At 43.3% G+C, this 25436-nt stretch overlaps 1 protein-coding gene across 8 annotated transcripts in view; it reads left to right on the forward strand.

Moving 5' to 3' along the window:
- The window catches only part of PPP4R1 (protein phosphatase 4 regulatory subunit 1), a 71381-nt gene that overhangs the window by 31612 nt on the left and 14333 nt on the right, over positions 1 to 25436 (forward strand). For all 8 annotated transcript variants that reach the window (XM_060118919.1, XM_060118920.1, XM_060118923.1 and 5 more), the window contains 11 exons: positions 730 to 872; positions 1320 to 1466; positions 4028 to 4135; positions 4264 to 4329; positions 5228 to 5386; positions 5976 to 6103; positions 13259 to 13770; positions 19085 to 19239; positions 20588 to 20683; positions 22202 to 22387; positions 24167 to 24328. In XM_060118919.1, the coding sequence (XP_059974902.1) occupies positions 730 to 872; positions 1320 to 1466; positions 4028 to 4135; positions 4264 to 4329; positions 5228 to 5386; positions 5976 to 6103; positions 13259 to 13770; positions 19085 to 19239; positions 20588 to 20683; positions 22202 to 22387; positions 24167 to 24328 (1862 nt within the window). The remainder of the gene's footprint in view (positions 1 to 729; positions 873 to 1319; positions 1467 to 4027; positions 4136 to 4263; positions 4330 to 5227; positions 5387 to 5975; positions 6104 to 13258; positions 13771 to 19084; positions 19240 to 20587; positions 20684 to 22201; positions 22388 to 24166; positions 24329 to 25436) is intronic.

Below are 25436 nucleotides of genomic sequence, written 5' to 3' on the forward strand. Positions count from 1 at the left end.
AGACGCGCAGGCTCAGTGGACACGGCTTACGGGCCCAGCCATTCCGTGGCATGTGGGATCTTCCCGGACCGGGGCACGAACCCATGTCCCCTGCATCGGCAGGTGAACTCTCAACCACTGCGCCACCAGGGAAGCCCAACATTTGGAACTTTGATTCACCTAGAATTTATGTATAGAGAGCAGTATAGGAATCTTATCTTTTTTTCTCACATAACCTGCTGACTTTCCTACCATTACCTGTGGAACAGTTGATCTTTTTGAAATGCCATATCTGTCACATTTAAAGTACACTCGGGTCTTTTCAGATTTTTTAGTTTTTTTAAATCTGTTGGTTTCCTTTAGCATTCACTGACCCTTTATCATCTTAGTTAAGTCTAACTGTAAACCCTCCACTGGCTGGCTGCAATTAGATTAGGACCCAGTCCTTACGGCTTGTCCTGGAGGTTCTGAACTAGCAGAGTTTGAAGATGATGCTGTGTTATACTCGATGTGAGTTCAGGTGAACAGATCCAGTCCTCACAGGAAGTATTGCAGGCTCTGAGGACAGAGGCTGGGATGGGGTCGACCTCACCATGACTGTGAAAAGGATCGCAGGCTGCAGAGCATTTTCTAAGCACTCATGATGTGATGCGAGGGGAAGAGTCCTGAGCTTTCCTGAGGACTCCCCCGCCCGGCAAGGATCTGGTTCTGGGGAGGATGCTTCAGCTCACCTTTCTGTTATTTCCATAGAACCAACTGTGAGAGCAGAGCTGATGGAGCAGGTGCCTCACATCGCCTTGTTTTGTCAGGAAAACCGGCCTGCGATCCCGTACGCTTTTTCCAAGTACTTGCTACCCATTGTGGTTAGATATCTCGCAGATCAGAATAACCAGGTAGGAGGGCCCTGCCCACGTTCTTACAGAAATGGGTGTAGTCTGGGGCACTCCTGGCAGCCTACTGGGTGGTCTCATTGGGATGTTCCTTCCTCTTTGACTTTGTTGTTTTGTTTTTCAAAATGAGGCTGTGAAGAGTCTGGGAGGTCACAGCAACAGACAGCGCCTAGTGGCTGCTGCTCACCTGCTGCCCTCCCAGGCGGCCCTCAAAAGGGTTGGCGCTTGGTGACCTCTTTTCCAGGAATGGCTTTTCTGTTCCACTTCATCTGTTACAGCACACCCTACCAAGTTCTGTCTTTGCAGAATAACCACAGATTTTTATTGGCAAGGTTTTGCCAGTTGTGAACCCCCTCTAGTTGGGTGAGGAGTCCTCAGATTTGTGAAATTCAGGTGTTAAGTTTTGTTACACTGTGTGTGTACTTGGTTTACGTGTCTGTTTTTTCCTAGGTCAGGAAAACGAGTCAGGCGGCCTTGCTGGCCCTGCTGGAGCAGGAGTTAATTGAGCGGTTTGATGTAGAGACCAAAGTGTGCCCCGTCCTCGTAGAGCTGACCGCCCCCGACAGCAATGACGACGTGAAGACAGAAGCTGTGGCTGTAAGTAGAGCTCAGCAAGAATTAGTCACTGGCTTGACTGATAGGAGGCGCTTGTTAAATATGACACTGTATTACATGTTGTAGGTTTGACACATACTGGGTCTCAGAGTAGCCACAAATCACTACATTTGAAATGTAATGCTGGGCTAGAAAGGGACATAGGCTTCCAAAGGAAAAGGTGTCTTTTCTGGGGGCCCCATGCTGTGCAGAAGCACTTGGGAATTCAATGGCTCTATAACTGGGCTCTGAGAAAGCAAGATACACAGCAAGAAAATAATAAATTAACTGTAAATTCATTATCAAAATGGAAAAATAAGATGGCAAAAATAACCAGTTGAATTTTAAAAATCCTGTATTGAATGAAGAAACATTTGAGCTCCTTGAATTGCTGTCGAGCACTTTTCTAGGCACCGTGTAAGCACAGTAGGAAAAAGAGGGATGCTGCTTGGCTACCGTACTTGACAGTATGGTCTTTGCAGGAAGGAATATATGATATAAATTATGATTATTAGAAAAATACACAGATTAAGTCATTATGCACATAATAAAGTCAAGTATTATAGTGAGTTCTCTGGTGTTTTGGACATGGTTAGCAAATATTTTGATTATTTGAGAGCCATCATAAATAGGGTATGAATTTCATATAGTAATATCTGTTATAATTCACATCTATGGTTCCTCAGTTCAGAAAGTAAGAATTCTTATAATAAAACAGAAAAGTGATAAATCCATCTGAAAATTTATTCAAATCTATTTGGATAGTGAGAGTTTGCTATTTAAACCTAATATAATTGCATTTTTGATATGAAAAAAGTTACACTAAAAATAATTTTATAGTGCTTCTGGATCATTCATAGGATGAATTAGATTTTCTCTCTAGTTCCTTTCCGTTGGAAATTCCATTATTTTATTTTTAAATACTCAGGTATCAGTTAATAAATTTAGATATTTTTCAGTAATACCATTTTTATTGAAGTGAACTTCACATAATATAAAATTAACCATTTTAAAGTTTACAATTAAGTAGCATTTAGTACATTCATAATGTACAAAGCACTACCTCTGTCAAGTTCCAAAACTTGGTTTTTTTTTTTTAATTTCACAAGCTTCTCAATAAAAAGGAAATCAGTTTTGGCATAAACGTTGGTTTATATTGAGCAGAGTTTAACTTGCTTTATTATAGTTTTTGACGGGTTTTAAGAATAGTAAAACATTATAATTATAATAAAAGGCTATATCCAGCGCTAGTGTGAAACCTGTGATTCTCTCACAATTGGTTTGTGTTAACTTTGCTATGTTTGGCATTCCCTCCCTTCCCAGTTGTTTGTTTTGGGAATAATTCATTCTAAGAATTTTAATTATGCTAGATCAGTGATACTGTGTATCTCTGGATCGTTAACTTGGGCTTGGAGATGCCTAGAAGCAGTCTGGAGTCAAGAAACAACACTGCTTTGGGGATTGGGGGGTGTCAGTGTCACCTGCCACTCTGAGGAGGCCAGGGCTCTGATAGGGATGGTGCCAGCCTAACAGTGCGTGGGCAGATCTCCGTTTATGTAGGTCTTTTCTTCATTTCATCAATGTTTGGTTGTTTTCAGAAGACACAGCATGTGTGTGTTTTGTTAGATTTCATGTTTTTTAAAAACTGTTGTGAATGATACTGTTTTTAAACATTTTCAGTTGTTCGTTGCTAATTTATAGAAGTACATTTGTTTTTTTTATTCTGTCATATGTCCTGCAAACTTCCTAAACTCACTTATATGTTCCAATGGCTTCTTTGTAGATTCCTTGGGATTTGGTCTGTAGACAGTCATGCATTTATGAATAGAGTTTTCTTTTCTTTCCAACCAGATGCCTTTGCTTCTTGTCATATTTGCATGAGCCAGGAGTAGATGTAATAGATAAACGACGACAGTCAGATTTCTTTATATTCTAACTGCATGGGGGCAGATATTTAAATGCGTTGGGCTGGTTTTCAAAAGGTTCATCCCCACTTTGCCCAAAACTGTTATCTGAATCATGTGTGACGCATATCAGATTTGTGTCCTTGTCTCCCTTGGAACCCAGGCTTTGCAGAGTAAGGACGTGGTCCCCACATGTGTGAGTTTCAGAGAAAACGGTACTTTGCAAGATGAGGACTGCCTCTGTATAGTCATTTCTTAGCAATGCAGATACACTAAATCCAGATCCTTCTTGTGGATAATCTTCTGAAAACTCACCATTTATTCTCTTATCGGGAAAATGTAGGTTTTTTTTTTAAATTTTAAATTTATTAGGCAAAATGATGAATAAGATTGAAACTTTAGGTAAAAATGCAATTTTTAGGATTTTCTCAGGGTTTATTGTACCTTTAATAATGATCGGTTGATTTTAATGGTAGTAGTTAACATCTGTTTTTCTGTCTTCAACTTGGATAAATAAGATGAATTTTTTGTGATGTATGCAGTATAATGATGTCATATCATTTTATACTTCCTTAAATTATATACTTTTAATAAATTAGCAAGCTGGAAGAGTCTTAGTTTGAAGATATATTCAGTGTGGTTTGTTCTTATTTATTTTAGATAATGTGCAAAATGGCTCCCATGGTTGGGAAGGACATCACAGAGCGTCTTATCCTCCCTAGGTTTTGTGAGATGTGCTGTGATTGCAGAATGTTTCATGTTCGAAAGGTATTTTTGTTGTTGTTGTTTAAGAATACGTGGTTCTAGTGGTTACCATATTGATCTGTGAAATTTAAAAGATTATTTTTAAAGAACACTGTAAGATTTTGAAATGTCAGTGATGCTTTTGTTGTCAGGTCTGTGCTGCCAATTTTGGAGATATTTGCAGCGTAGTTGGCCAGCAAGCTACTGAGGAAATGTTGGTAAGTATTGCAGAAATTAACTAAGGAGACTGGACTCGCCCGGTGGTCCACTGGTTAAGACTCCATGCTTCCAGTGCCGGGGGCGCAGGTTTGATCCTTGGTCAGGGAAGTTCTGCATGCTGAGCAGTGCGGCAAAAAAAAAAAAAAAAAAACCAACTAAGGAGAAAGCAGTGCATTACAAAGTAGCACGTGAAGTTTGAAATACATAGTTACCCCCAAAGTGTATTAATATTGGCTTGGCCAAAAAGTTCGTTCGGGTTTTCTGTACTATTACAGAAAAACCTGAATGAACTTTTGGACCAACCTAATACAATTCCATGGATGTAAACCAGAAAGATAATATGACTTTAAGAGTTTAAATTTCTGTAATCTGGGCACTTGAATTTGTGTTTTATTAAGGCTGGTTTGTTAAAAATGCAGATGTGTTAAGAACCATTGATCCCTTTTTAATTCCCATTTCTATAAAATCAATTCTTATTTATTCAAATGAATCTTTAATTTTATTGCAACCCTCAAGTATTTTAGTGACAAATTAAATTTACAGCAGGTGATTTTTAAATGGTTAGTTCCTGGGATAAAAAATGCTTAATGTACAAGTTAATGTACTTGAAGAGTTTCTGAAACCATCCGTTATGCAGAATAATTAACTTTAAGTACAAGCTCTTGGATAATATTTAAGCTGTACATGTTGGGAGCATTTTTGATTTTCCATAGTCAGTAGTGGAATGAATTAGGTGTGATTTATTTAAAACTGCTAAGTGTTAATATTAAATGGGTCTTCTAAATTTCATTAAGAAGATCTAATGTTTTAAATGCTGTGAAAGCAGAAAATGAAATAAAAGTAACCCCTGAAGCCTGCTGTGTGTCTGCCTAACGAAACACCATCCTCTTCGCACAGCTGCCCAGGTTTTTCCAGCTTTGTTCCGATAACGTGTGGGGAGTCCGCAAGGCCTGTGCTGAGTGCTTCATGGCGGTTTCTTGTGCAACATGTCAAGAAATTCGACGGACTAAGTTATCAGCACTATTTATTAATTTGATCAGTGATCCTTCACGTTGGGTAAGGTTTTGTTTAATTATCATTTTTGTAAAAGGATGCATTTTACAGAAGATGTGATTTTGATTTCATAATTTAAGAAATAATTTATCATGTAAGGTATGTTATTGCTAATACTTTTAGGAGCAGACAGTAGACTACTGTATTAACTTTTTTTTTTTTTTAACTGGATGAAATTTCTGTTCCATGCAAATGTTTTATAGGGTCTCATATTCACATTCTCATGGTTTAAATATCCAAGCCAAGATAAAAAATTTTTAAGTAAAAAGGAGAAAATAATTGATGGGGGGGCCTCCCTGGTGGCGCAAGTGGTTGAGAGTCCGCCTGCCGATGCAGGGGATACGGGTTCGTGCCCCGGTCTGGGAGGATCCCATATGCCGCGGAGCGGCTGGGCCCGTGAGCCATGGCCGCTGAGCCTGCGCGTCCGGAGCCTGCGCGTCCGGAGCCTGTGCTCCGCAACGGGGGAGGCCACAACAGTGAGAGGCCCGCATACCGCAAAAAAAAAAAAAAAAAAAAAAAATAATTGATGGGGAACTGTAAATCCTCGCTGAAGAAGGATTGGTATTTTATTCTGTCCTTTTATTCTTCTTAGGTTCGGCAAGCAGCTTTTCAGTCTCTGGGACCTTTCATATCTACTTTTGCTAATCCATCTAGCTCAGGCCAGTATTTTAAAGAAGAAAACAAAAGCTCAGAAGATACATCAGTAGAAGACAAAAATAGGTATGATTTTTTAAAACTTTGCTTTCCAGTTTTACTGCTTGTGAGCATTTTTTTCATTTTCACTATTTTTATAATGTTCTTTTTGGAGAGTTTACTATTTCTCTTGATTACAAAAATTGGTAAATATTTTAATAGAGTTTTATTTTAAATACATTTGTTAAACATCTCTTTGGTTAATTACATATTTAAATGAGAAGATGAAGGTACACGTAACACAGTTAGCTTGGTGCTGGGCATATAGAAAGCTGTAGTGATAGATTTGATACTAATTTTTGTGTAAGTTTATTTAATAAATAATTTACCTAGTAAACCATCTGTTAACATTTAGAATATACAAAGTAATGGTTATACAATTTAAAGGGTTTGGTTTTATAAGGAGTAAAACCTAATTTAGGAATATGTGTTACTACATAGTCAGTTTCTTACTATTATTTTCCTTTTTAGTCAGTTAATTTTATTGTGGATCTTGGATTCTCTGTCTACGGAATAATGATTGTAATCTCTCAATTGAGGGAGAAAGTATTTTAATGATTAGCACCAAATTAGTGCACTTACTAACTAGAATATCAACTTTTAAGAGCATTTAATAAGGCAACCAGATTTTCAAATAAAGCTTAAAGAGGACATCTCTGATTTTTATTTTTAATTTTTTTTGCATTAAAAATTTAATTGAGTTTTAGTTTTTAAAATTTATTTTAGTATATCCTTAGGGGGAAAACGGTTCAGACCTAAGTTAGTGCATGGGAAATAATGCACAGACTTTGACAGGTGTGCACTTGAGCTCAGTTAAGTGCCTGTTTCTGAAACAGCCCTGCCTGTAATGCCTGAGTTACCAGAGTGCCTTGTCCTCCCTTGTCATGATGCTAATGGACATTTTCTTCTGTAGGTCTTGATACTGTGATATTTGCTTTCTTGGTGTTTTGATTTGGCACTTCTTTCTTCTGTGCTGCCTTGTTTTACCTTTTTGCCCATTCTCCTATTGTCCTGCTGAATAGCCAAACAAACCTGAGGTACTGTTTTTTGTAAAGGAAGAAAAATCACTCTAAACCTGTCTTCCTGGCAAGAAAAGTCTGTCAGTTCTTTTTTTTTTTTTTTTTTTTTTTTTTTTGCGGTACGCAGGCCTCTCACTGTTGTGGCCTCTCCCGTTGCGGAGCACAGGCTCCGGATGCGCAGGCTCAGTGGCCATGGCTCATGGGCCTAGCCGCTCCGCGGCATGTGGGATCTTCCCGGACCAGGGCACGAACCCGTGTCCCCTGCATTTGCAGGCAGACTCTCAACCACTGTGCAACCAGGGAAGCCCATGTCAGTTCTTTTGAAAATAGCTGCTGTAGGGAATGTGACAGGGTGATGAAGTGGAGGGGGAGGGGTGTTACCTGCTCTTCAGTTTTAAAGTCAGCCACCCTTTCACTAATGGTACTAATTGTATGAAGACTGTCGCATAGCTTTTATTTATTTTTGTATCTGGAGAGAGTCTAGGAAGTGAAAATACAAATTTACAGAGAATTATTAGGACGGGGTCAGCAAACTTCCTGTAAAAGACCACGCAGTAAATATATTCGATCTCCGTCAGAACTCCTGCTTTGTGGGAGCAGCCGTAGACGGTCCATGATGCATGGGCTCAGCTGTGTTCCAGTAAAACTTTATTGACAAAGACAGTTGGTGTGGCTACCATGGCCGGTAGTTTTGCTAACTGCTGGTATAGGACATTATTGGAAGAGCTATTTAAAGGCAGTTAGTTATCTTTTAGCTACAAACCTTAACTCCTCTTCCATTGTAGTGAGGTCTGTCTTAGTGTCAAGTCAACACTATTTGTAGCATTGGATTTTCAGTATATTATTAGACTTCATTGAATTGTGTTAATGATATAAGGGAGGGAGGAGACAGTTCCTGGCTGAGAAAGGAGTTCTGTTAAATATTTTAAAAGCTGTTGTGTAGTCCTAGGTATTACTAATCTCAGAGCCATTAACTAATTTGCCCTCTCTTAAATACTGCACTGGCTTTTGTTTTGAGCTGTCTTAAATCTAGTTTTGTTATTTAAGGTTGACTGATTGGTTGATTATGCAAAAATTAATTGAGCACATGAACCAGCGACTGTAGACAGATGAACCAGGACTTGGTTCCCATTCTCGAGGTCCTCTCAGTTTCCTAGAATTCAGATTTCTCAAACGAACATCTCACAAAATAAGCAAGTTTTTGGCAATATATTTCCGCTACCATTTATTTCTTTTGTAGTGTTTCATCTGATCCTGGAAACATTTAATATCACTTAATACTCTTTGAAGCATTTATTGATTATAAACCTCTGACTTTATAAAATACCAGGTTTATCTCTCACTCACCCTGGATCAGGGTGTTCATACTTCTTTGAAGGTGTTAATAAAAGCTGTGCTTCCATGGGCTTCCCTGGTGGCGCAGTGGTTGAGAGTCCGCCTGCCGATGCAGGGGGCACGGGTTCGTGCCCTGGTCCGGGAGGATCCCACATGCCGCGGAGCAGCTGGGCCCGTGAGCCGTGGCCGCTGAGCCTGCGCATCCGGAGCCTGTGCTCCGCAATGGGAGAGGCCACAACAGTGAGAGGCCTGCGTACCGCAAAAAAAAAAAAAAAAAAAAAAAAAAAGCTGTGCTTCCAGAAGCAGAGTTAAGCATTTAGATTTTCACTTTTAAGTTACGTGAAATGAGCAGCCTCTTTTCTGGTTTAGTTAAACCAGCTATTACACTGCTCTCCGAATACACTGCCTTCTTTGGGTTCTCCCTGTTTCTGTCTGGGACACCATCCTGTTTCATCCACACCTCATTTAACAGAGAGAATGTCTGGACAAACTACCTCCAAGAATCTTGGAGGAAATTCAGAGCTTTTGCATCCTGGCTGTTCATAGCACTGGCACATGAGCACTAATTTTAGTCGTATCTCTTGGTTGTGTATTTTGCACACATCCAGGGGACTGCACGTCCCCCCGCGTAGCAGCCTGGTTTTTATCTTTGTGTATTCTGACACCTTCACCAGGCCTGGCACACGCTCGGCACATGATAAATGTCGAATGAGTTATTGTTAGAAAATAATAGATTTTATCTCAAAAGCCTTAAGTAACTGCACTGCTCTTGCTAGTTTTTGTCAGTTTAGCTTAAAGCTAACTATGTGTAAGTAAAATTGTTACTGGTACAAATCTGGAAGTATTTCACTGATGTTGAGACTCCATTATGAAGTCACAGCACATGGAGGCTGTGTCTGCTCTCATCTCAGGATGCAGTGTTCTGGGACCAGATGTTCCCAGGGCACTTTCCTAGGCCACAGTCTTGAGTTACTAGGTCTCTGAAGATACTAACTCTCAGCTTAGGCACCAAGGAGGCATAGGTTCTCTTGGAGATGCGTTTCTGGCTGACGCTCTGCCGCACTTGTTCCCTACACCTGCGAGGAGCCGGGCTACTCCACTCCTCATGCGAGCCCTCAGTCTCCTCCGTTCTCCTCAGTATAGCGTTTGCTTGTATGATAGCGTTTGCCAGACTGACCATTAGGAATGTCAGAATTCTGGCGTTTAGCAGCTTGATTGTGCACTGACTGTTACCCAGCTCCAGGAAAAAACGTATTTAGAGAATTTATATTTTTGACGGTTTATTTTGAAGCAGACGGTTTATTTGTACAGAATTTAATACTTCCCAGAATTTCATGAGGGAAAATGTTTTTGTCTCTTTAAAACCGTACAAGGAGTTTGAACTTGGGACAAACTAGTAATTTTTCATAAGGCAAATAGAATGACTTGGCCAGTGATTCTCTTTGTTTTTCCTGCTGAGAATATTAAAATTTAATTTTAATGCTAAGATGAGATAGTGATCCAGGAACTTCAGGCCCTTGGAATAGTTTCCCATACTAAATGGCCTTTTAATTGGGTTCTTTTTGCGAATTTTAAGTGGAAGTTTCTTAAATTCATCAGATAACAAGTGGAGTCTTAAGTTTCAGCCATTTGCTCCCCACCACCACCAAACAATGTCCTGTTACTATAATTTTTATTATTATTTTTTTAATTTTAAAATATTTATTTATTTATTTATTTTTGGCTGCGTTGGGTCTTCATTGCTGCGCGTGGGCTTTCTCTAGTTGCAACGAGCAGGGGCTACTCTTCGTTATGGTGCGTGGGCTTCCCATTGCGGTGGCTTCTTTTGATGCAGAGTGCGGGCTCTAGGCACGTGGGCTTCAGTAGTTGTGGCTCGCGGGCTCGAGAGTGCAGGCTCAGCAGTTGTGGCGCACGGGCTTAATTGCTCCACGGTATATGGCATCTTCCCGGACCAGGGCTCGAACCCGTGTCCCCTGAACTGGCAGGCAGATTCTTAACCACTGCGCCACCAGGGAAGTCCCTACTATAATTTTAAAAATTCAGTTTGCATGATATCAGAAAAACTGTAAAAATAGCCAAAGAATCCCATAAACACTTCTTCCAGATTCTCCAAATGTTAACATTTAACCATACTTGCTTTATTATTATTTTTTTCTGAATTCTTTGAGATAAGTTTTAGACATATTCTTTTCACCTTTCTTAAATATTTCACTCCTCAAAACACAGATACTAATACATAACCAGACTCTAATTACCAAAATTAAGAAATTAACACAGATACAATACTGTCATCTAGAGATTTTATTCAAATTTTACCCATTATCCCACTCGTGTTTTAAAACAAAAGAAAAAATATCTTTAATAAAGGCATGATTGGAAAATATCATGTAATTCTTACACATATAGAAGACACTTATTTTGCATAAGAGCACTTGCTTCGGGACTGTTTTGGAGAGGGAAAGGATGCTACAGACATCGAGGCCAGTCCCTCATTTTATGAATAAGGAGTAAACGTGGAATCTGCAGCACCAGTGCTGGGTGAGACTCGAGTTCTCGCAGTTAGTGTGTGCATGTTATGTATTTTATGATTATAAGCATGGTGGAGAAACACCAGAATTTTAAATGCTATCACTGTGTGGTATGTTTTCAGATGAAGTATTAAATATTTTTATCTGTGTCTAAAAAAATATTTTTTAAAATAATCACGTGTTTTTTAAAAAATTCGTTTCTGAAAACAGTGTGAACATTACTATGAGATAAAGTGCAATCAGGGAAGTTGGTGATCTCCTGAGAGCACATATGGTGGCTCTGTAACTGGGATATCACATCGGTGGTAACGTCACCTTCCAGGGCACAGGCCGGGTGAGCCTCCTGTTTAATGTCTTTCATTGTGTATATTTAAGGGCCCATGTTTCAAGGGAGCACCCCACCCTCACCTGACAAATTTACCTACATATCCATCCTCACTTCCCTTTCATGTTTCTTAGAAGAGCTGCCTCTCACCCATTTAATCTGTCCACCTGTGTTCTCGAGCCCCTAGCCTTCCTTCTCAGAAAGACATTGCTTTATCAGGGATTCCATCAGTCTCCTGTGTTTTCAGTTCTTCATCTCTTCTGACCTTTTTCTCTGAGCCTGAAGAATGCTCGTCTGAAGCATCCTCTTGTACAGGAGAAATGCCGTGCTCTCTGTCACTCTGCACGACTGTCATGACACGTATGCAGGCCAGTCCTTCTGAGGTGCCCTCCATTCTGTCTGGGCTCTGACCAGTTTCCCCGGGACGTCACCACGTGGAATTCCATGAAGATCCCGACTCAGCCCACCCAGACTGAAACCCCCTCCTCAAACTGCCCTGGTGTTTTTCACTTGCAGTCGGTGCCACCAGCACCTGTTCAGTCGCTCGGGCCAGAAATCTGGAAATCTTCACAGGTTCCTCCCTTTGCTTCTCATGCCCCGCGAGCGGGAAGTGAGCAGTCGCGTTGGCGTTGGCGTCATTTGAGTGTGTTCCCGTCTTCTGTAGCCCCGACACACCACCCTGTTCAGAAGGGCACCCCTGCCTCTCTTCACCTGCTCTGCTGCAGTCCCTGCCGCCGGGCGCACCTCCAGCCCGCTTCCTGTCCTGCTTCCGGGTGGCCTTTCTGAAAGAACGCATCTCAAAATGTAACTCTCTTCACCCCTGCCTTGTCTCCTGTACCTAGGGTACGTTCCGGAGGTGTTTAGTGTGGGGCTCGGTGGCTCCGCCGACTTTTCACTTTTCCATCGGTTCCCTCTCTGAGCCATCGTAAACTCATCGCCGTTTCCTGAAGGTGTGGCACCTCTCCTGTCACCCCTGCCTTTGCATATGCTGCCTGAGTGCGGGTTTTCCCTTAGCCGCGTAAGCATGTGTTGGTTGCTCCACCCACGGCTCCTGTCACTCCCTGGAAAGCCTTTCCTTGCCGCTGGCGCCTCTGCCTCCGGGCCCTGCGTGCTTGCTCCCTCCTTACCACTCTGAGGGAAGTGTTTACCTCTGATGCTAATCTCAGGAGCAGCAGCTGCCTCTCATTCACATAGGAACCCTCACCACCAGGGTCGCCCCCTGGCTCCTAGCAGGTGCTCAGCATGCGTTTGTTAAGGGTAATTGAGTCAGATAAACTCTGAGGGGCCGTAGAGCCTCAGCGTAGGTGGTGGATGGCGGTGACCCGTGGGCCGTGGCCCCGGGGCTTGTACCACCTCTCTGTCAATTAAGTCACGGCTGCAGGGGGGAAACTTCGGGGAGTAGAGCTGCAAGTGTGGAAGGAATAAAAATAACTTTCTTTACACTGAAGGGGACTTTAACGTAATTTGCGGGATAGTAAATAAGGATCTTTTCTAATGCTGTGTAGAGGGATTTTTTTTTTTCTTTTCTGTGTAAGCAAGGAGGTTTTAATTCTCAGCTTTTCGATAGGTCATTGGAGCACAGTGGCAATACCATATCCTAAAAATCAGATAATTTTATGGTGTATTTAGCTTAAAATGCATTGTGAGAATTTATCTTCCTACTATTTCTTTTTAGTTTTTTTATTATTGAAATTAGCATGGTATTATAGAATCCCGGGGTTCTTAAATGTTATCTCCTCCAACTGTTACGTAATACTTTAATATCTAGACTTAACAGATGTTTACATCATTGAGCACAGAACAACTGATGGAAAAGGAAGCATTATCAGTAATATAAATAAACTACTGAATTTATATGGATACTTTGTAATTTTTAATACTTGTCTAAATGCTTCATGTAGTATCTTTCATTGTTTTTCTTTCAGTAATTATTTTTATACTTTCACTTTCTTTTTCCCAAATAAAACGATAAAAGGACCAGAGATGAAGAAGTCCCAGAGGATGCACAGATCAGGCCAGAGGATGTTCCTACGGACCCCACTGTTTGTAATTCCAGTGTCAAACTGGAAGGTGCACCAGACCCGGACATCGGTGCTGAAAGCCCTAGGAAGCCTCCAGGGGACAGCTCATTACCTTGTCCTTTGTCCTCAGAGCCTAATCAGGAGGCAGCTAGTCATGAGGATGATAAAAAGCCCGGCACCTGCAGGTCTGCCTGTCGGTTGGAGGTGGGCGCCAGTGCACAGGACTCAGCTCCCCTAGATCAGGAGTTGTACAACTCCTTCCACTTCTGGAGGACTCCTCTTCCCGAAATAGATCTAGATGTGGAGCTGGAGCAGGGCTCTGGGAACAAACTCAGCCCCGAGGGGCTGGAGGGAATGCCTGAAGCCACCGCCCCGGCTTCTGCAAACATCACCATGGCCACCAGAAAGGAACTGGAAGAGATGATAGAAAACCTGGAGCCACACATTGACGATCCCGACGTGAAAGGTATGGGAGTCAGTTCTTTATTCTGATAAAAAATGTTATTTCCTGACTTTTTCCCCAGGAAAATTGCCTTTTAAAAATCTATTTTGACCATTGTCATCATGTATTCTTGTCTGGATAAATGTGATTAGTCTGAATTTTAGGAAATAAATTTCAGATGAGCTCGTCACTGTGTTCCTAAGTGTAGCATGTACAGATGTGTTGGTTCAAAAATCGTCCTCTGACTTGTTCACACTCACTCACTGTTTTTACAATTTTAACCCTTGAGTCCTGCCTTAACTCTTCTGCTCTGGATCTCATAAACCTTTTATAAACAGCAGATGCAGTGCTGTGTTTTACGGAAAGACTGTAGTCTGTTAGCAGTGGACAAAGATACGTATCTTCCTGTGGAACGTGGTGTTTTAAGAGCTGTGGGCGTTTGCGAGGGTCTTGCTTGTGTCTTTGTTTCTCAGTTGGGACCTTGTTCCATTGGGTTACACTTGTGTCACCTAGATTCTGCCATTGTGAACGGCAGCCTTGAAGGTTGTTGTGTGTAAAAATAACAAGTTGCTCTCGCTCAGTGGAATAGGAGTGTGGGAATGAGGTCCCAGGCCACCCCACTCTGCCTGCTGGGGCCAGGGGGTGGTTTACGGTCTGGGGGCAGGAACCTGATGCCAGTGACATCAGAGCTCCTACTGAGCACGCTAACCAGTGAAATCTGAAATGTTACCGTAAAACAAAAAACAATTTTGAAAAATCCCCAAACTGCAAGGCTTCAGATCCTTTATCACTTTGTGGATTTTTTTTTCCTTGTTCATTCTAGAAGCTAAAATTTCTAAACTGTCAGTTTGCTCAATGTTAGCAAAATACCTATTTTTAAAGCAGACAAAGCGAAACCTTCAGTGTCCTTCTAAAACACGCAAAACCTTGTTGTGTTTAAACTTGGAAATTTCATCCGTGGAGGTGATATTAGCAGTTATCTTTATTTGGCTTTAATGTATCACGATTTTTAAAGATTTCCTGTGGTAATTTTATGCTTGGAGAAAAACTAAATGATTTGTTTGATTAAAGGCAAATTCGTATCCTTGATGGTTGAAAGTTATTTTAGTTTGACTGGCAGACAGTCACCTTTTCCAGAATGCTGTGAATAGTATCGGGCGCCGTGAGCCTCTCTTGAGTCTGTGTGTGCAGTTTATCCTCGCCATTCGTGGACCAGTAGTTCATTCCTCCTCCTTATGAGTGTTTTCCGTAGAATGTCCTATTTTCTATCCCTCGCGGTGGATTAGTTTCTCTGAAAACCTCACAGCTTTACTGCTCTCGCTAGTTCCTCATTGTGGCTCCTGCCCTTGATTTTTACCCCCTTGAGCCCAGAATTCTGCATTTTATGACAACCTGGTGATGTAGCAAATACTGAGGTTTGGTTTTGTTTGACGAATTAGAATCTTCATCAGAATCTCTTGCCTTTGCCCTCTCCCTTCCACCCCAGATGAGGAGGATGGAGACAGAATTACACCTCAGATGTGCACATCTTGGGGTGGTCAGCTCTTGATAAATGTTGTCTTTACAGGTTTCTGCTTTTTGTTGAAATAAATTTTATCATTTGTCAACTGAAGTTTGATTCAGTTGATCAAACTTCAGTAACTTTTAAGTTTTGTTTTTTTGTTTTTTTTGTTTTTTGTTTTGTTTTGTTTTTGTTTTTTGCTGTATGCGGGCTTCTCACTGTTGTGGCCTCTCCCACTGCGGAGCACAGGCTCCGGATGTACAGGCCCAGCAGCCATGGCTCACGGATCCAGCCGCTCCGCGGCATGTGGGATCCTCCCGGACCGGGGCACGAACCCGTGTCCCCTGCATCGGCAGGCGGACTCTCAACCACTGCGCCACCAGGGAAGCCCCTCAAGTTTTGTTTTTTTTGTATGCTCCTTACCTTTATGGAAGAAAGATTCCTAACTGGCCTTTGGCCTGTTCTGGGAGCTCTCCCTGTACACACCTGCTAGTCAGTTCTTTGACACGTAGTAGACACCTACTAAATATTGATGGAAATATTGAATAAGCTACTTTAAATGCTTTTTTTTTAACAAATAAGCTAAAAGTAATATGCGTAGTTTGCTTTTTTAAAAGCCCTACATGGGGCCTCCCTGGTGGCGCAAGTGGTTGAGAGTCCGCCTGCCGATGCAGGGGATGCGGGTTCGTGCCCCGGTCTGGGAGGATCCCATATGCCGCGGAGCGGCTGGGCCCGTGAGCCATGGCCGCTGAGCCTGCGCGTCCGGAGCCTGCGCTCCGCAACGGGGGAGGCCGCAACAGTGAGAGGCCCGCATACCACAAAAAAAAAAAAAAAAAAAAAAAAAAAAAAAAGCCCTACATGGACACATATGAGCTTCAGGATATGACTTTGTGTTTCAGAAGGTGACTAACACTGTTTGACTTAAACTTTACAGGCTGCAATTGAGATTTTAGTAGTAATACTATATTATGATTTGATCAGTTCTCTTTCTAATTCAACTCTTACACCTGTTAACAATTTAAATTTGTCATGTTGTTCTTTCTGTCCATAATGTTGATACTTTTGTAACATATTCATCGATTGACTGATTCATCCAGCATCACTTATCGAGCACCTATTATGTGCCAGCTACTCTTCCAGGCAGTGACTATATACCAGCAGCAGACCAGACAGAAATCCCAGCCTCAGAGAGCACAGAGGGTGAGACACTTAGTGTGTAAACTGCCTGTGTCAGATGTTTTGCAGCAAAACATTGGTGGGCAGGGTTGGGGGCGGGAGGGCTTCGGCTGCAGAATTCCCGAGCATATGAGGGCATACTAAACCCGTGTTAATTGTAGTAACTATTTCTGACTTTTCATACTATTAGAAGGTGTTTTGGGTTTTTGAAGGGTGTACCTTAACTGTGGGTGCTTTTTCTTTTCTAGTCTGCGGTTGTGGACAGTCTGTCAGAGAATGTCTACCTTTTTGAAAGGCAGAATTAACCCCAAATTGGAAACTAAGTTCTGGCCAGGGACTCAACTAGTTATGTTGCGTGTGTGTATTCTTGACTGGGGGCAGGGGAACGTCAGGGTGAGGTGGACCCTCAGAGTCGAGTTTCTGCTTTCACGAGCCACTGGGTCCCTTGTTCTTTTCCATGCTGTTTGGTGGGAATGTCATGGGACACAAGAGCAAGAGTTGGGATTTTTTTCCTCTAAGGCAGCCTTTGCTTCACAGTCTTAGCAATTTAACTCTTACCTTCTTTGAAGCATTGATAGATTAATTTTTTTTTCTTTGTGGGTCTCTAATCAAAAAACTTAAGTGTTTCCAGGAACTAGAATGAGATGTTCCTGTCAGAAAAAGAAGGCCCTTTCTCAGCTGTGGAACAGAAGTAGATCCTACGTGGAAGGACAGAAAGGGAGGTAGTAAAATGGGAAGAAGGTGTAAGAGAGCCCCTTTTCCAAACTCCCTGGCGTGTGGCATCACCAGGCTGATTCAGGATTGAGCCACGGCTGAATAGTGACCGGTGCCGGTTTGATTGGCTGTGGCCAGTTCACAGACTGCAGAGGGGAAGCTGGCCAGGCCAGCAAGTGCAGAGCTCTCTCCAGTTTCGTTAGGGCCAGTGGAATAACTGGGTCCACTGGACAGTTGTGGTCTGAAAAATCATATTGTTCGTTGATTGTAAGCAAGAAATTGTTAGGAACTTGTGACTAACCTCCAGGACGGTGTGCGAGAGAGATGGAAAGGGTGAGCTCAGCCAGACCAGCGCTTCGGGCGGGGGCAGGAAATTCCAGGTTCCAGGCTGTCCCCGATTCTGAGCACGAGTCACCAGGGACCGCGTGGGCTCTGATCCTGGGGTTTCCGCCCGCATCGTGAGGAAAACGCAGACGTGGTGAAGGCCTGTGCTTCAGTTTCCTTCCGCTGGTCGTGGTGAGCCATCCACTGAGTCTCAGGCAAGCCTGGGTTCTCCGGGGCCACGGGCTCTCCGTGAGTGGACATGAGGTCGTCCTCATGACCTTTGTGCCAGTCTTTTGAAGGAGGTAACCTCAGTGTGACGCACTGAAACTTTTGTGAACATACAAACCTAAAGGTACAGAGTAACATAGACAAGGAGGAGGCTGTCGTTTACTCAGGTTGGTGGCCTGTGTGAGGCGTGTTCTGTGAAAGGCTTCCCAGGAACAGGTCGTGATGCATGAGGGAGCCCACCCTCACACCCCCCGCCTGCATCTATGGGGGCAGAAAGCATGTTCCGGGCCATCGGCCTCCTTTAGTTCTGTTGTGATTTCATTGTGGAAATTTGGAGGATTCTAAAAGGGGAGCTGAAGTGAGTAAAGGATTAGTACAAATTGCAGCTGGAATTCCCAAAAGAATGAGGATGCTTTCTGTGAGTAACTTTTCATGATTAGACACCTTCAGTTTAATCTGTTCAGTTAGGTCATCATCCTGTATGTTTCTTGTGTCTGTCTTGCTGGGTACCTTGTATACTTAACTAGAATTTTATAAATGCTATAGCATAGTAATAGGTTATCTTAATAAAATACTGATTGCTTTTTAATAATCTTTAAGTAGAGTGGGAGCACACTTTCTAATCTTTGTACTAAATAAATTTGCAGGTAAACTTTATAAATTCCTATATTTTGAGCATCCAGGTGGATTGTTACTTGAAATAATGCTAAACAATTTCTTTTTGCTAAATTCTTCATTTATTTTGGGGGGAAGGAAGAATGCTTTATCTTCACTTTGAATGACTTTTATAAAGAAGATGTAACTCAAAACGTAGACAGTGCCATTTGCCAGGCTTCAGGGCTGCTGCTTGGTTATCTGTCATTTTGGTTTCCTGCGAGTGAGACAGTGCTCGTTTGGGATCCCTGTGTTTGGGACAAAAGTCACTAAGTTCACTTTCAAAAAGAGTTAGAGAAAAGTAAAATAAACAGGAATGAGATACGAGATGTTTAAATGTGACTGCCACAGAAATCTTTGTAATTCCCATTGTTTTATGTTGGCAGGGTCTGTGTGACTGCTCTCCTGCTAAGATAGCTTAGTAAGTAAGCCTCGCCAGTCCCGCTCATGTGTTCCCAAAACATAGTTCACTGACCCTGAAATTGACTAGATAGCATCTCTCTTTTCATACTAACGCAGAATAATGTACAGTAGTGGGTAAACATTTTTAATCTCATGAAAGCATATTAGTTTTCTACTTTTTCCCTCAGAGAACTAATGATTGACCACAGTAGAGGTTTTTTCCAGCTTTTCGATGGCAGTGTCCCAAAAGCACTGCGTCTCATTGATCCCATAACCCTGCGCAGGGAGAGCCCGGGCACCCGCGGCCCCGCGCTCACAGCCCTGTCGTTCCGCCCACAGCACAGGTGGACGTGCTGGCCGCCGCCCTGCGCGCCTCCAGCCTGGACGCCTGCGACGAGGCCAGCGAGGCCGCCCGGAGGGCCCCGCGGGATGAGCTCCCTGGCTGCAGACTTGACCACGGCACCGCCGGGCCTTTGACGAGCGAGGCCGTCGAGGTGAGGGCTCCACAGGGTGTGCACAGTGAGCCGGGTGGCCCCGGCAGCGTTTGCGGGGCGGCCATGGTGCTCGTCACGGCCCAGTTACCACGTCCTGTCTGTCGCTGGTTTTCTCCGTCTCCCTCCTGCATAAAGTAAAAGTCATCGTCACCACGTCCTGTCTCTGTGACATGAGTGTCATGTCCAGAGCTTGGAGTTAATAGTCAGCCCCGGGACTGTCTACATGACCACTCCGCAGCTTCAGTGTGGGTGTGGCTCACTGCAGTGAAATAATCTTACTGGAGACAAAGCCCTTTATCAAGAGTAATTAACTCTTCCCTTTTCTTTTTGGAGGGGTGCTTTGTTTCTGATGGGACCATTTCACTGCAGCGAGCAGCACAGTATTCTGAGCGGAAGATCGGGACTTGAGGCCGTGTTGCGGGATTATCTGGACCCTGGAGTGTGCGGGTGGGTACTGTGACCAGCCCGCCTGCCTGTGTCCTGCACCGTCCTTCCCAAGCCCCCCAACCCCCAACCAAGCCAGCACCACGCGGTGTCAGTAGTTCTCACCCCTTGTGTGTGTCGGCGGGAGAAGGAACACATGCTGGTGGCCAGAGGCAGGTGGTCTCAGGTCAGAGCGGCCTGGACGCTGAGCTCAGGGAGGGGGGCCTCATACGCATGGGGGCACGGGGGTCCCAGGGCCCCAGTGGATTCCTGGCTTGTTTTCTGTTAGATGACACCCGGTATAGTTAGAAATCTTGCATAAAACCAGGGCTTCAGAATGCAACCCTGACCACTTAGTATCATCGGAGATTTCAGTACTTTATCTGAGTTTTAGAAGGTGTTTTGTTTTCATTTTGGGGTTGGCGGGAGCTGTTAAAAAAGTATTGGGTCAGCCAGAAAGTTGGTTCGGGTTTTCCTGTAACATCGCATGACAACCCCGAATGAACTTTTGGGCCAGCCCAATATATTTGTGAAATTAGAAACAGCCAGGAATAGAAATAGTAGAAGAAAAACTGTATGACATACCATACAACAGTTGCCTGAAGCCCCCTCTAAATACTGTTTTATTGATAGCTAATTTTAGATATTGGGACCTTTTCAAAATTACTTCTAAATTTACTTTTTAATTACATTTGTTCTGGAATTTATTTTCATACATTTAGCAACCTATTCTGAAAGCTTGATTTAAGGGCAGGGGAATTCTTATGAGGTCTTAGGTCTGTTTATAAATGTTTAAGAGCATGAAGAATTTGTACGTATTCTTATCTTTTGGTGGCCTTGAAAGGTGAGTAACTTAGTAAGATAGTTTAAATGAAGGGAACTCGCAGACAGGACAGTTCTTTAAGTGGCCGTTCTCTCCCGACAGAATATGGAGTCCACCCTTCGCTACATTCATGATGATTCAGACTCGGGCACCAGTGGTGGTTGTAGCCCCGATGAGGAAAGGAGAGCTAAAGTGCAGGTAGGTGACCCAAAACTCTTTACTTTGTGTGGGTGCTGTTAAGTCCACTTTTAAACCCGTTTCTCACCAAATTTGGCCCTTCTGATAATGTTTTGAAAATGAGGGCTGATATATCATACTTCTGATAAGAAAATTCAAGCGGTCGAGTAAAATACAAGCAGAAATCTTCCTCTTCTCACACCCGTGACCCCTTCCCCTCCAGGGTGACCACGACCATGGGTCCTCTTGTATTTCCTCAGCGCACCTAGGCGGACGCGCCAGCGCGTCGGCGTGCACCTTTGTCTTTCAAAGACAGATAGAGCCAGGCCGTCACGCCTGGGTCTTCATGCCTGAGTTGCCAAGGATTGTAAGGTAGAGCTTGACTTCAGAGAGGAGAACGTGGGAGTATGGCCCAGAGCCACTGTAAAGTGCTGTCGGCTGGCAGGGTGACTCGAATCGGAGGCTTTACATGTGGGGTCGTTGGAATGTGGTGATGCCTGTCTTTCTTTTTTCTTTTCTTTTTTAAAGAGTCGTGTCTTGGAGCTCTTTGCACAGGAGCACAGACTCTCCCCCTTCCCCGCCCCAGCACAGCACCCACGCGGCCCCGCGTGAGCAGGGCTGGGACGGGCGTCCAGATGTAGGTGTGCTGTGATATTACAAGTAAAGCCACATTCATCGTGATCATGTCTGTGCTTTGCTCCTGGGACTGTCTGTGCATTATTATAAGTAGATTGCCTAGGTCAAAGGGGGGTGAGTCCTTTGTTTTTGTTTGTTCTATTTATTAAAAATGGAGTTGGTATTCATAGTGTTTTAAAACATGCTTTTTCAAGCCAGTGCATACAGATTGTCTCATTCCTTTAATGAATTTCCATTTTAATTTATTTTTTAAAAATAGATAATACGTTTACAAAGTTCAGAATTCAGCTTCCTTCTCAGCTTTTCTCCTCCAGCACCCACTTTGCTTTTCCCCCAAAGCAGCCAGTTTTATCTTTATTTTGTAGCTCCTTCCAAAGCTATATTTCACATACATAAGCAAGATCGTAGATGTGTTCTTCTTGTCCTCGCATTTATACAAGTGGTTAGAGGTATGTACACTTTAAGTTTCTATAGATAATGGCTAAATTTCCATCCAAAGGCGGTTGTTGTCGTTTTAAGATCCTTGTTGGTGACAGTGCAGAAGAGGGCCTGCTTAGCCTCACCTGCTAGGTTAGCCTCATCCACTAGGTTAGCCGCATTCAGTAGGTTACCCCAGACTCTGTAATCTCTGCCAACACTGAAAGGTGCTGATCTTATTTTTAATGTATCTCTTAAATTTAGTAAGCAGCTCTCATCATCCTCCAAGCCGTTTTCTGTTTTAAGATCTTGTTTGTTGTTTTCCTTCTTGAAGCTGCTTTTATTCATTTATACATGTATCTCCCTTAGCGTGTTTTCTTATCTCTTTTCAGTTATTGGAAACCTGAAACTTGGAGATTGGTTTTTCACTACTATATGAGGTGCAAGTATGCCTAATTTACAAAGTCTGCACTCTCTCTTGGTTAGGACGTTGTGCCCCAGGCCCTGCTGGATCAGTATCTCTCCATGACCGACCCCTCCCGGGCGCAGACAGTGGACACGGAGATCGCCAAGCACTGCGCATACAGCCTGCCGGGCGTGGCACTGACGCTCGGCCGGCAGAACTGGCACTGCCTGCGCGAGACCTACGAGACGCTGGCCTCCGACATGCAGGTGCGGGGGCCCTGTGCACGTTGCCTCGCGTGCAGAGAGCTTGCCGGTGACACCAGAGCACTCCCCCGTGGGTCCAGGCTCCTCCCTCCACCTGAGCAGCCTCTCCTCTTTTTTGTCTGAAGTGCTAGAATTAACTTCCCGTTTGACCTGCTGAGGTTCCTAACTCAAAGGTGCTGTTGTCTAAAGTTTACATGCAGATGAGTTCTCGAGAATATAGGGTTTCATTTTACCCCAGAAACAGTGTTGTACATGCTCCCTCCCTGATATTTTTCAACCTTAGCAGAACTGCAGTCGTGTTAGCGCTGCCCAGGTCTGGGCCCGGCAGGCAGCGCAGTGTGGGTGGGAGAAAGTTGATGGGTATGTGCGTGCCCGTTTGTGCACACGTGTGCTCACCACCACCACCCGTTTGAGAAACAAGAAATGGGAAACATTGACCCTTGGTCGTTTGTGGCTTTTTGTGGCTATTTTCCCAGGCTTTGCCGACTTCATCCCCCCGTCCTTGGGTCTGGCTTCCATACACCCAAGTCCGTTTTCCTTCAGCGACCTTCATCTCTCAGTTATTCGAAGGCATCTACTGAGACTAATTTATACTGAGTTGTGAATGGTTATCCCTCGGTGTCTCAGTTGACTCGGCAAGTTGGAAGTCGAGAATCCCTTTGGGAACATAGTTTAAGTCCCTCCTCCGACCTCTGGAGAAGCTGATCCCTGCTCAGCCCTCAGGGGTGGAACTGGGCGTGGGACACATGGCCAATGACCAGTGAGTGTTTCACCCTCTCTATGAGCGGCTTTCCACCTTTATTCTGTGGACTCTCGGAGCTGCTGGTGATGGGGGCGGCTCTGGATGGGCAGGGCTTATCCGAACATCCTGCCTTCTTCCATTTGATACATTGAACATGGGTACAGCATTTGATCTCAAGAACAGGTTCTTGTGTTTGGGGCCGGGGATAAAGCCTTTGTTCTAAACAGCTTCTCAGCAGGTAAAGCTTTAAACTAAATAACAAAGTAAAATTTTTAAAATTAAGGCCACATGAAGAAAAAGATGTTTTTGACATATAAAGTTTCCTGTAAATGGAGCGCATTTCTGTTCCGGTGTTCTTTTCTAGGGCTGCCTGCAAGAGATTTTCCCAATCTTGTCTCTTTTTTTTTTTTTTTTTTTTTTTTTTGGCAGTATGCGGGCCTCTCACTGCTGTGGCCTCTCCCGTAGCGGAGCACAGGCTCCGGACGCGCAGGCTCAGCCGCTCTGCGGCATGTGGGATCTTCCCGGACCGGGGCACGAGCCTGTGTCCCCTGCATTGGCAGGCGGACTCTCAACCACTGTGCCACCAGGGAAGCCCAATCTTGTGTCTCTTTAATTGCCAGTTCTTTAAAACGAGTTTTGTGGTTGTTTTTAATCCAGGGTAGTCTGTGCAGAGTCGGGAGGGGCACAGTGCAGGGAGAGGCACACCAGCCAGCCTTCGATCTGTGTGGGACGCCAGGAACTTGGGCATCCAGTGCTCCAAGAGCTACACTGGCTTCACCACCAGTGATCTCCAAGCATTTTTTTCCTTCCTAAGTGAAAGGGAGGTAATATATACTGTGCAGGGATTTTGCATTTTTCTGCCAGTTTTTGATAGAAAGTAGGCATTTAAAACTTGGTATCTATTATTACTATTTTATTCTGATTTAACTTGAGATTAATAACATTCAGATATAATAAATTAACCTTCATGCATTGTGCAAAAGTTAAAGTACCAAGACTTTGTGATCAGCTTACTCACGCAGTTGTCTTTATTTCTGCAGTGGAAAGTTCGAAGGACCTTAGCCTTCTCCATCCACGAACTTGCAGTCATCCTTGGAGATCAGTTGACAGCTGCAGATCTGGTTCCAATTTTCAATGGATTTTTAAAAGACCTCGATGAAGTCAGGATAGGTGTCCTTAAACACTTGCATGATTTTCTGAAGGTAATTTTTAAGTTCTTTTGTATAAAAACACACTAAAATTCTACTGTAGAGTTAAAGTTTTGACTTTATGCTGCCATCAAGATAGGTTTCTGTAATGTTCTATGTAACAAATGTAGCCATGAGTTTGATGGTACCATGTGGTTAAAAAATAGTCCCCTTCTGGTCAATTTTGCTAGTGTCACTTCAGTGTTTAATTTAAAAATTATGCTAAATTTCATTTTTAAATGACATTAGATCATGGTTAAAAACATTTGTACCTTTTTTCTCATAATTACTGAACTAACATGTAGGAAATTACATGGACATTAAGCCTTCTGTGGTGTGTCCTCACCCCTCTGATGTGGATCTCTGGTCTCTGACATGAGCAGTGCTGACTTTACAAATTGTTTTATCCCGGAGAACTATTGTAGTCGTAAAGTTTGAGGTGCAGAAGTATCATAATTGAAATTGCTCTAATTGTCCCAATAATGTCCCCTCAACTCAGAATCCAGTGGGGAATTGCACACAGAATTTAAATATCACGTCTCTTTAGTCCTCTTAAATCTAGGACAGTTTCCCTGACTTTTCACCTGTAATGTCATGGACCTTTTTGAAGGGGCCAAGCCAGTGGTTTTGGAGAATGCCCCCCAATTTGAAATTGCCTGAGCGCTGTCACACAGTTAGATTCAGGTTAAACAGGTGTTGTCTGCCAGGAGTATTACCTCTCTACCTAGGTCCCTGGGTGTTTTTCTGAATGGGTTGCGTCAGGGGTAACACGATGTTGGCTCTTGGGTCCCTGGTGATGCTGAGTCCGGTCCCTTGGCCGTGGGTCAGCTTACTTTTCCATCGAGGTTATTGACTCCTCAGTGGGCGATTCTTTCGAACTCTGAACAGCTCTCTCCCTGAGTCTTTCACACAGTGCTTTTGCATTTCTGCATCTGTACCTGGTTCTTGCCTGAATCACTTGTTACTGTGTGAGTTGTAAAATACTAATTTTCTGTTCTTTGTAATTCCTTCTGTGTTTACTAGTTAGTATCTCCTGTAAAGATAACCTTTACCTTCTCTTCCTCTGCCTTTTTGGAAGTTTTTTTTAGTATCTGTGGACTCTAGAATTACTTTTTTATTCCGT

The sequence above is a fragment of the Mesoplodon densirostris genome, chromosome 15 (genome assembly GCF_025265405.1).
Source record: "Mesoplodon densirostris isolate mMesDen1 chromosome 15, mMesDen1 primary haplotype, whole genome shotgun sequence".
In the NCBI taxonomy this organism is placed as follows: Eukaryota; Metazoa; Chordata; class Mammalia; order Artiodactyla; family Ziphiidae; genus Mesoplodon; species Mesoplodon densirostris.